Source organism: Diabrotica virgifera, chromosome 2, assembly GCF_917563875.1.
Source record: "Diabrotica virgifera virgifera chromosome 2, PGI_DIABVI_V3a".
Lineage (NCBI taxonomy): Eukaryota > Metazoa > Arthropoda > Insecta > Coleoptera > Chrysomelidae > Diabrotica > Diabrotica virgifera.
In genome coordinates this window covers 234965574-234977975 of record NC_065444.1, presented here as the reverse complement: position 1 = coordinate 234977975, position 12402 = coordinate 234965574, and the positions used below count along the sequence as shown (strand labels likewise).

General features: G+C 34.6%; 1 protein-coding gene across 1 annotated transcript in view; it reads right to left on the bottom strand.

Annotated features, from left to right (window-relative positions):
• The window catches only part of LOC114348418 (retinal guanylyl cyclase 2), a 368770-nt gene extending 357297 nt beyond the window's left edge, over window positions 1-11473 (bottom strand). Inside the window, exon 1 of the mRNA XM_028298999.2 lies at window positions 10772-11473. Coding sequence (XP_028154800.2) covers window positions 10772-11443 — 672 coding nt within the window. The 5' untranslated portion in view covers window positions 11444-11473. The remainder of the gene's footprint in view (window positions 1-10771) is intronic.
• Window positions 11474-12402: the final 929 nt, after the last annotated feature.

Below are 12402 nucleotides of genomic sequence, written 5' to 3'. Positions count from 1 at the left end.
ATCACAGCGACGACAGACGTGCTATTGGAGTCTATTCTGAGATTCGAACTTAAGAGGTTGTACTGAAGCTATTTTCTTGTGGCATTTTTATAATCAAGTATATTCAAATGGGAAATAAGCCACAATTTTACCTAAAAATGATTTTATTAACGTTTCGACGCCCAAGTCGGGTGTCGTTGTCAAAATACAAAATAATACTAAATAAACAAAAATGTTGTTGCTTAGTAAAAAATTCTTCTAAAAATTTATTTAATCTGACTCATTTATATCGGCAATTCAGACACGTATTATACATTTTAAAGTAGACGACTTTAAAATGATATTGCCAATATTGATGAGTTGCGTTACTGGGACGACTTTACTAAAAGATAGTTCATTCGATTACATGAAATCAATCCCAACTCAAGAATATCCGCCACAAAAAATCATAGCATGTGATCTGTCTTTAAAAAGACAACCAAATGCAACGGTGGCACTGAAATTCTCGCGTTAGAGATTCCATAGTAAATCACGAGGGAAAACCAGGAAAACCTCGTGATACTGTCCCGACATCATAAGTATTTGGGTTTACATTTAGTTTACTCTCAAAACTAATACCAATTTCTGACTTGATATTTTAAATTTTAAATAATACTAAAATACGAAATATGTACTAACTAGTGTTGCCCAAATGCAAGACCAAGACGAGACTTAGACAGTCTTGGTCTTGGTCTTGCGCCAGTACACCTGGTCTTGGTCTTGGTCTTGGTATTGCGCTCCCAGTCTTGGTCTTGGTCTTGATCTTGCAGCAAGAGTCTTGCAAGTCTCGCAGTTGCCCGTTAGCCTATTGCGTATCTTAGAACAACGTAACAGAGAGGTACATTTTAAGCTTGAATATCATAGCCATAGTAAAGACTAGCCAAATTAATAAATATCTAAACAACTGACACCGGGTGGGGTTTGAACCCATGATCTAAAGTGATCGCTGTTATGTTCTAACTAACTAAAGTTAAAACTACCTCTTAAAACCCACAAAATTTCATTTGCAAGAAAAATTTCAACCCCTCCCTATTTGGTAAACAAAACATTTATAAAGTAAACGTTTATGAAGTAAACTGTCATTAGTTTTTCGTGCAGAATTACCCATTAAAGTTTGCCATACTTATTTAAAAACATTCTGTATTGATGAAAAACATAGCTAGTTAAAAAAGTACTTACTAAAAAACTTTTTTATTATCCAATATAAGTGAATGAATAAAAAAACATAATGTTAAGAAAATATGAGGCTTTAGTTGGGCTTTAATTTCAGTATGCTATTATTGCATGCTAGAATAATAAGTTAGCATAATGCTAGAATATTCCACAGAGTGAGAAAAAACACAGTTTGATTGGTACACCCGGTATACACTGACAAAATTGACCTGTCTACAACAATATCTATTATTACTGCGATATTTATAAAGAATAGAATAAGACCAAATATTAAAAAAAATCACTTAAATTTAAATAACAACAGGTTTAGGAAATTTGAGACATTAAAAATGGTGGTGCCATGGACGTATAAATAAAGATTGGTGGTGCGTTAATTTCTTGGAGAAGTGTACCTATATCGTTAAAATAATATTTCGGTATTATGTCTACACGATATCCGGCATATCCCCGGCGCTGCATGTCGAAACAAAACTTCCATTTAAAAAATTGAAGAAAATATTCTACAATTTCCCTATTGAAACGCTTTGAAACAGTGTATTGTTTGGATGTCGACCTTTTCGTGTAATGGATTTTTTATCTATAATATTGTATTGTAAATCATAATATATCCATTTGCCGCCGTATTCCATAACAACAAAGAAGCTTTGTTTTTGCTTTGAAAATGGCCAAATTGCAATTTTTGTTATCGCTTAATCCTTGACGATTTGGAACAGTGTGTATATGTATTGTTTTGGGTATATTTTCGTGTACTTAATCTATTCATTGTTTAGCCCATTTTTTCATTGTCCAGTCACCCTTGGCTTATATATAACAAGTGCTGTTGAAAAAACTGAATCTGTTTTCAAATCTATTTTTTGAGTTTGGTTTATTAGAGTTTATTAGGTTCAATTTGTGCATTCGATTCAGAAAGTTTAAATTTTAAATTCTGAAAATATTGCGAAGTGAAAAAAATGAGTGAAATAAAAAGAGAGTAGCTGAGTGGAGCGATGAAAAGAAAAATGAAACAAAAAAAGGAAGAAGTTTTGAAGAAGATAATACCCAAAATTTCTTCATTTTTCCATCAACCAGATTCTCAAAGTGATTTAGATTGCAATGGTAAGTACTAGATCTAGATCTCTATCTACTAATGAAACAATAATTAATTCTTATCTAATTGTCGTCTGTAACAGGGGTGGCCAAGGTCATTGATATTCTTTGATAGAAATTTGAAATTTTTTAGAAGCCGTCATTAAATGCGTATTAAAAAGTTATGCAAAAGAGGTGTTAAAATTTTTTTTACAGAATTTTGTACAGAATATTTATTGAACACGTGTAAATAAAAGTACAACCTATTTGTACTAAATTTAAATATTATAAATTTATTTCACTTCTTTTGATAATTCCTTAAATCTTAGTGAATAAATGGTGACAGCACTTCTTAGTAATTCTTTCAGATGCTGGTTAGTTGGTACTGATGAGTAATTGAATTTCAGGAATTTTAAAGTGGAATAAAATTATTCACACATGTCTTCTTCTTCATGTGCCGTGCTCGATTATCGAGTGTTGGCTATCAAATTGGCTATAGTAATTTTGTTGGGAGCAGCTCGGAAAATGGAAGCTGGAGTTTCTCAAACCACTCTCTTAAGTTTCTAAGCCATGGCGTTTTTCTTCGACCTGACCCTTTTCTTCCGTCTCCTTTGCCATTTATTATTAAATGGATGGTATATTATAACTCTCTGGGTGGCGCATTCTTCTCTAGGTGCCGTCTCCGCTTCGAAGGTTGGCAATCATCAAAGCGATTTTTACTTTTGAGAGTGCGGCTCTAAATAATTCGTTGTTACTACATCCAAACTATGCCCTAAGATTCTTCAGCCATGAGTTAAATCAGCTATTAGCTTCCTATAAATCTTTTTCCTGGATTTTACTTACATAATGAAGTGGAGTATTAGATATTTATCTCCTCTCATCACGTGTCCCATATATCTCAATTTTCTTCACTTAATTGTTAGAAGTACTTCTCTTTTTTATGCATACGTCTGTCTCATTATCTCTACGTTGGTTATTCTATTTACCCATGAGATCTTCAGCACTCTTCGGTACATCCATATCTCGAATGTCTCCGGTCTTCTCACGTCAATTTTCTTCAGTGTCCACGCTTCCATCCCGTAGTATAATACGGATAGCACATAGCACCTCATAGCATGGCCAAAAAAATATTCAAGTTTGCGAGTTTTTACTGTTCTGATGACTTCCCGTAATTTTTTCCCTCCAATGTATAACAACTTCGTTACGAACTCTATCCACCCAACTTATTCGTAGGATCCTCCGATACACCAAGGTTTCAAAGGCTTCCAGGTTTTTGAGAAGGGTATCCGTTAAAGTCTAACCTTAGACACCATACAAGACAGTACACATTCACATAAGTACGGTGTTCCATCGAACATTTTCTAGCACTCCCTTATATCAGTTCTTGAAAAGGGCCCCGCGAAAATCTTTGATACGGGGCCCCTGTGGGGCTAGCTACGCCACTGCTGCTGAGGAAGAATGTATGACTAAAAAATTTTATTTTTACATTATAATAATGACCTCTCAGTACATGTCAAATGTGTCGAGTGTTCTTTTAATGGATATTTTGATTCGTTATGTATATTTATGGTAGAACGTAATGCGCATAAGTCCAATTTTCAAAATTTTTGTTACAATTTTTTTTGTTTCTTATAGAGTATCTAAGAATATAGCCGAACTTATATAATCCCTAAAACGACCCTCAGTTCTAACTGCAAGACGCAAGAGTCTCGCAGGCTTAGTCTTGTTCTTGCTCAAGTCTTGCACGGTAAGTCTTGGTCTTGGTCTTGCTAAAATTAGGCGGTCTTGGTCTTGGTCTTGGTCTTGCGAAAACGCAAGAACAAGACCAAGACTGCAAGACCAAGACCGATTTTGGGCAACACTAGTACTAACTCGATATGTTACTGATTTACTAATTGTGGTATTTTCTTTCTATTGATTTCCTCCTTTAATATGGGTAACCACATCCTACTGCATTCTACCGAGGAATTTGCGACACAATTGGTTTCATTTAGCATAATTAGAGCCGCTTCTTTGATTTTTCTCTTTTTACTATCTGCTTCTTTTAGGACTATACTTGAATCTCTCCACTGAACTCTATGTTCATTATCCATGTGACTCAAGTGTATAGAAAACCAACACACACCAACAGATATCTCAATTACAAATCAAATCATAACATCAACGTTAAAAAGGGAATCATTAAATCCTTATATGATAGAGCCAAAATTACTTGTTCTAACGAAAATTCATTTTTAGAAGAAAAACAATTGTTAACATCTGTTTTATTAAAAAATGATTATCCCATATCGTTTATAAATAAGGAATTGTCAAGAATGGATCGAATGGAACAGAACAACTTAGAACGGGATCCTACAACATTCACAAGAAATAATACGAGGAAAATATCAATACCATATGTAAAAGGACTATCCGAGAAACTTAAAACAATAGGAAATAAATTCAACATATCAACAACATTCAAAACAACAAACACATTTAGATCTATTCTATCTAAAACTAAACCTAACAGTGAACAAGAAAGAACAAAGAATTGTATTTATAAAATACCTTGTGAATGCGAACAATTTTATATAGGTGAAACGTCAAGACCATTAGACGTTAGAGTAAATGAACATCAGTCTTATATAAAAAATAGAGAATTTGATAGATCTCAAATATGTCAACACGCATGGGATAGTGAACATAGAGTTCAGTGGAGAGATTCAAGTATAGTCCTAAAAGAAGCAGATAGTAAAAAGAGAAAAATCAAAGAAGCGGCTCTAATTATGCTAAATGAAACCAATTGTGTCGCAAATTCCTCGGTAGAATGCAGTAGGATGTGGTTACCCATATTAAAGGAGGAAATCAATAGAAAGAAAATACCACAATTAGTAAATCAGTAACATATCGAGTTAGTACTTATTTAGTATTTTAGTATTATTTAAAATTTAAAATATCAAGTCAGAAATTGGTATTAGTTTTGAGAGTAAACTAAATGTAAACCCAAATACTTACGATGTCGGGATAGTATCACGAGGTTTTTCTTGGTTTTCCCTCGTGATTTACTATGGAATCTCTAACGCGAGAATTTCAGTGCCACCGTTGCATTTGGTTGTCTTTTTAAAGACAGATCACATGCTATGATTTTTTGTGGCGGATATTCTTGAGTTGGGATTGATTTCATGTAGTCGAATGAACTATCTTTTAGTAAAGTCGTCCCAGGAACGCAACTCATCAATATTGGCAATATAATTTTAAAGTCGTCTACTTTAAAATGTAGTTGTGGAAAGTATTGGAGAAAACCAGTATCAGCGTTACACTAATCGATGCTATTAAAGAGCTTTATAAGAACACAATAGCAAAAGTTAAAATAGGAAAAGAGGTGTCTAATGGTTTTCAGGTAACAAAAGGACTTAAGCAAGGTTGTTGTTTATCTCCCATACTGTTCAACATATATATCGATGAAGCACTCAGGCACTGGAAGAAGAAGTGTAAAGGGATGGGGCTATCTATTGGGGATGAAACGTTATATACGTTGCACTATGCAGATGACCAGGTAGTTATTGCCCAAGACAAAGAAGACCTGGAGTATATGGCTAGAAAACTAATGGAAGAGTACAAAAAATGGGGCCTCGAAGTAAATGTCCAAAAAACACAATATCTTTGCGCAGGAGGAGAAAATAATCCAGATGATCTCGACTTAGAAGATGAAACTATTAAGAAATGTGACCAATGTACATATTTGGGGGTAAAACTGACAAAGACAGGACGAAGTGATGAAGCCATAAAAGACAGAATAACCAAAGGAAAACAAGTTATAGGTGCGTTGAATTCAGTATTATGGCAAAAAAATATAAGACCGGAAACGAAAAAACGAATATATAATACCATATTAAAACCAGTAATCGTCTATGGCTCAGAAGTGTGGCAGTTATCACAAAAACTTAAAGGTAACCTATTGGCAGTTGAAATGGATTTTTGGAGGAGAGCAGCGGGAAAGTCTAGATTAGAACATGTGAAAAATGAGGACATCAGGAGACAAATGAAAGTACAAAGATCAATTATAGAAGACATCGAAAAACAACAACTAATATGGTACGGACATGTTAGACGTATGGGGGAAGAAAGACTACCCAAAAAGATATTAGAATGGGTACCACCAGAGAAAAGAAAACGAGGACGACCACCAACAACATGGATCCAAGGAATCTCAAAAGCAATGTCAGCAAGAAATCTATCCGAAGAAGACTGGCAGAATAGACAGGCTTGGCGAACGGGAACCCAAAGGCGTATTACGCTGTGAACGGGATATATATATACTTTAAAATGTATAATACGTGTCTGAATTGCCGATATAAATGAGTCAGATTAAATAAATTATTAGAAGAATTTTTTACTAAGCAACAACATTTTTGTTTATTTAGTATTATTTTGTATTTTGACAACGACACCCGACTTGGGCGTCGAAACGTTAATAAAATCATTTTTAGGTAAAATTGTGGCTTATTTCCCATTTGAATATACTTGATTAAGAGGTTGTATTTGGGATAATCATAAGGACGTAATATTGACAAGCCGGTCATATATTAAGTAGATAAACGCGAATGTTTCAAAGACAATTTCTTTTGTGAGAATTCGTAAACTTTTAGTCGCAATTACACCCACTTTTATATTTCGTCAATTTAATAGTATCAATAATTTAGTTATCTATTTTATTAATTAAAACTGTTAAACATCAAACGGAATTTTATTACGATTGTCTTTAAAGAATACCTACACGTATGAAATCTAAATACCCACTACGATGTAAAATAATAAAGCAGGAAGCAAGGATTATATATCTAGGAATATATATAACCAGTTACGGAGATGTTGAAGAGGAAGTAAGACAACAAAGCTTAAAAGCAAGTAAAGCGGCGGATCTCTTAATGACACAATCTGGAAGAACAAACATTTAAGACAAGACACAAAAGCAAGAATCTATAAAGCAGCAATTAGACCAATATTGACATACACGGCAGAGACAAGACCAAACACATCTAAAACGAGACGACTACTAGAAACAACAGAGATGAAAATACTCCGACGAATATCAGGGAAAAGTCTGTTAGATAGGGAGAGAAGCGAAAACATAAGAAGATCATGCAATGTAGAAGACATAGATGGATGGGTGACAAAACGGAAACAGGAGTGGAACGAACACATTAGTACAATGGCAGAGGATAGGATAGTACGAATAGCACGAGATAAGCCACCAAATGGACGAAGAAGTATTGGCAGACCAAGAAAAAGATGGTGCGATAACTTAAATAATTTAGGAGGCTAATATTGAAGAAGAAACAGGCTTCAAAGCCTACATACAAGAAGGAAGAAGAAGAAGAAGAAGAACAAGAAGAAGAAGAAGAAGAAGAAGAAGACCATTACCACCAATTATTCACCACATTTAAAGAATGATCAGAGGAAGTAATAAAAGTATATAAAAAAATGTGTTTTATTTTGAGCATAAAAATTTAATACACATATTTTGTGCTTTATTTATATGTTTTCAATAAATATATTTTCTGTAAAGGAATTTTTTTAAAGTCTTTTTTCTATACCTTAATGTGTATTTATTTGTGACTCCCGAAAAATTTTCAAAATTTGAAAAATTCCTCAGACTATCAAGGAACTTGGCCACTCCTGACTAACGGCAATATCTCAGTTAGTTAATTCCCTATTAAAACGTTAATTAACAATGATTTAATATAACCATGTCACAGACTTGCCCTCTCTAGGATAAACCAAAACACCTCAATCAATAATTTAATAATAACATGTAGCCCCAGTTTGATAAACTAAATATCCAATAACCCGCTTTGCAGAAAATCCGATCAAGATACTTAGGGTTAAGTGTGTTCAAATATTTCAATTATATCGTTTATTTTGGTAACACTAGAATAGTTTACTGGTCATAAATAGCCAGACAATTATATATTTTGCATAATTTTAATATTGATATGTATATAGGGTGAGTTTTATGTATGGAACGCCTCAATTACCTCGAAAATGGCTTGCACGATTTTTATATAGTTTTTGCTGGGTAATGGTTTTCTAATGGAGCTGATAGTATAGTAGTATTTACATTGTTGTCAGATCTTCCGTTTTTCTGACAATCTAATGAAATTTATTAATTTAAATAGACCACACAGCAAATTTTTTGCGTTTTAAAGTCCCTAAGAAATACTGATTATGTTTCATGTAATATTCATTATACTTTAATGCTGTAACTTCGGAGTTATTGCCACAGCTATTTAAAAAAAAATAAAGCAAACTATAATAACTATACAACGTTTTTGATCTCATCAGTCCAACGTGTTGGTGGACGACCTCTGCATCGGGGGGCATCATCTCTTGATCTCCATTCCCGTATCCGCTTTGTCTATCTGTTATCTGTCATTCGAACCACGTGACCTGCCCAGTTCCATCTCAGTGTTAAAATTCTCTCTACTTCATCAGCCACTCCTGATCTTTGTCGTAGCTGACGATTTGGGATCTTGTCTCGTAGTGAAACGCCCAACATAGCACGCTCCATCATCCTTTGAGCCACGACAATTTAAAATCGACAATATGAATCACATATTTCAGAAACCCCGTACGTAACATTTTAATGGAAATTTGGGTTATGTCAAGTATAGGTTGTAAAAGACGCATTTCATCCATATAATTCAGAAACCCCGCCGTTGTTCGACTATTTACTATATTTAGACAATATTGTATTCAACCGTGTAATGCAGAAATCCTGTAAGTACCGCATTTGAGGAGTTTCTGTACTACATGGTGTAAAACGTGAATTATGCGCAGTGGCAAGACTCCTTGGAAAATAATAAATGTCTTATTAGTGTTCTCCAAAATTTATTGCTTCCCAATATTCCAGTTCAAGAGGTATTTTATCTCCATCAACTGACTATTAATGAATTTAAAATTCATGATCTCCATTGTAATGATGTATGTTTATTCATAATGACATAAATTCTGTTCTGCCGGAAACTACACGACACCTGCACATATTTTCGGACGGATGTGCAGAACAGAATAAAAACCATACAATGGTTCGACTATGTGCCGCCCTGGTATCTGCAGGACGTTTTGAAACAATTAATCAATATTTCCCCATTAGAGATCACAGTTTTCTTCCATGTGATAGATATTTTGCTGTAGTCAAACGAAAAATGAAGAAAGCAGATCGGATTTAGGTACACTGTACCTAATGGACTACGTGGAGGTAATAGCAAATGCCAGTCAAAAACCAAAAATTTATAGTTATGTAGTGCACACTGACATGGTAATAGACTATAAGTCATAGTGGCCCTAGTACTATAAGCAAAACTGTCTGTCAGTTGACTCGTATGGTCGTGGAGTTTATAGAGGAATAAAAAAACTTTTGCCATTGTATCCTTCATGCGCTTTATGCACGATTCAAGAGAACCTGGTTATGTTATCTTACGTGATTTTATTGACTCAGCTGTACAGTTTGAATATCAGTTAAGTAGGACCAACTCAAAACAAAGACACAACGGAGAGAAGAAACATGGTTCGATGAAGAATGCAAACAAGCTATACAGGAAAGAAATGAAGCACATAAGAATTACATACTCAGACGCACTAGAGAGAGAAAAACAGAATTTGAGAACAAAACGAAAATGGTTATTCATTTTTGATTTACATGTTTACTCTGATTGGAGTACGAAGGGAACCATTCTCGTTGGAACTTTACCGCGCTGAGCAGATGGGACGTTCATTATAAATTGTAAAATTTCCTCATCTTTCTTAGTCTCAGCATCAGTTATGGCTTGCAAATTGTAGAAGCCTCGGAGGTGTTACCAGAGAAGGTTCCCATTGTTTTCAATCTGATGGGATGTAAAGTAACATTTTTTGGTGTTGTTTTATGTGCTATTAGATTGAAAACTTAGTGTTTTAATGGTAGTTGCCGCTAGGGCATCCCTGCCATTTCGTTCGTTGCAATGCGTGACTGCACGCCGGGGTTTGTTCTGATTGGATCAGATAGAGCAGCGTATGTGCCTCCTGATGAGAGACTAATAAGTTTCAAAACCGGTAGAGGTGCTTGCTGCACTCTCTGATTGAACTAGAATAATGATGCGGCTGTAGTTTCGTATTGCAACGAAATTGAAAATGGTTATTCATGTTTGATTAACAATAACAGTTAACAGTACTAAGCTAAGCGCTATTAGCTGCTACCTCTCGGACGTTATTAGGTTAAATCGTTATTTTTCTAAATAAAAAGAATTATTAGGAATTTAATTACCATGGCTTTATTCTGATTAGTACCTATAGATTCTTCTAAAGTTTTTATGAAAAATGTTTAATCATATTTATATTTCACAAAAAGGACTGATGCTTAAGGTAAATATTTTACACAAATATTAAACCGATATACCGACATAAATAATTACCTACATTCATGATACTCATGCGAAACAAAGAAACGACTAAAACGACATCTAGTACCTAAAGTAATACCTACTGTTATACTCACCCTCCGGCTGTCGGCAATTTGGGGGAAAACGAAATCCGTCGCGGTCAGTATCACTTTATAAGGGCCTTTCGACACCCTTTTTTTCAACAGTTGATTACGCGCTAAAATGACGACACCAAAAATTAACGAAACGAACAGACACGAACACCCCAAAATTATAACGACACTCAAAACTTTATCAAAACTAGTCCTACAATCGTCACATTCTTCTAATTGAATATGTTTTAACAACCATTCTTCTAAATTGTTGTTGAATTTTTCTATAAAAAACTCCGAGTTATTGCCCGATATCACTAAAAGAGGCCGGAGTGTATCGTTATTTACAAAATCACATAATACGAAGTCTATAGCACGAGAACGATTAAAAAAAGTCGATGTTAGATGGGACACTATGTAACTCTCCCTACTTATTGGAAGCTGTTCATGTTGGACACCGTTCGAGGTATTCGTGGTGTGGGATCCACTAACAGCCTCAAGTTTGGACTGTTCTACAAATATCAAGGCATTTCTCTTAATTACACTATTATTGTTCTCTGTGGCGTAAACAGCCTCTTGAAAATTCGAATAGTTTCTGAAAAAATACAGCCAGTCAGGAACATTGGAAATGTCTATGAAACTGAAGATTGAGTTGTGATTATGGAGCTGCAGATCGTCAAGGATGTTAACAATCATTTTCCCGAAGTCGTCTGCAGTTGAACATACTACAACAGCTGAAACAAATAAAACAATAAATTAGAAATATAGTGACGGTAAACTTTGTAGTTATACAACGTTTAGCAGTATTAAAATATTATGTTTATAATGGGATTAAGCAGGGCCGTGCCGTGCTATGATGCGACGAGGCAGTCGCATCAGGTGGCATCACTAGGAGGGCGGCATAATCAGTAAACTCAAAAAAATTGTAAGATTGTGTAAAAATGTTGTCAGAAACTATAGAAAAGATGACAAGTTACAGACAATATGGCTAATGACGAAATGAAAATTTAATGAAATTGCAGAAAATCTTGATATAAGTTTCAAATTTCCAGCTGAAAATGAAATTCGAGCCAAAAGGAAAAAGCGTTTATTTGATTACGAAAAATCTGTGGACGAGCTCTTAACAGACGAAGCTAAATTTAAAATTAATTTGTTCATCTATATTTTAGATGTAACAGGAACTCTTTGGTGATACTAGATTCGAACAACCTCCATCCTACATATGTGATGACCACTTACCAATCATATCAGATGAAGTGGAAAGAGCAATATCACAACTAAAAGATGGCAAAGCTCCTGGACCTGACAATGCATATGCTGAACTCATAAAACTATTTAACACCGACGGTACTCAACGCCTAACCAAAATATTTAACGACATATATTTAAGCGGAGTAATACCAAAAACATGGTTGAAGTCGACGTTTGTTGCTTTACCAAAGAAAACAAAGTCCGTATCCTGCAGTGATTTCCGAACCATCAGCTTAATGAGCCATATTTTAAAACTATTTCTAAAAATTATGCATCAAAGGATATATAGACTGTGCGAAGAAAAAATCAGCCGAACACAGTTTGGTTTTCGAAATGCAGTGGGTACAAGAAAGGCTTTATTTAGTATACAAGTGCTATTTCAACGATGTAGAGACGTAAATTGC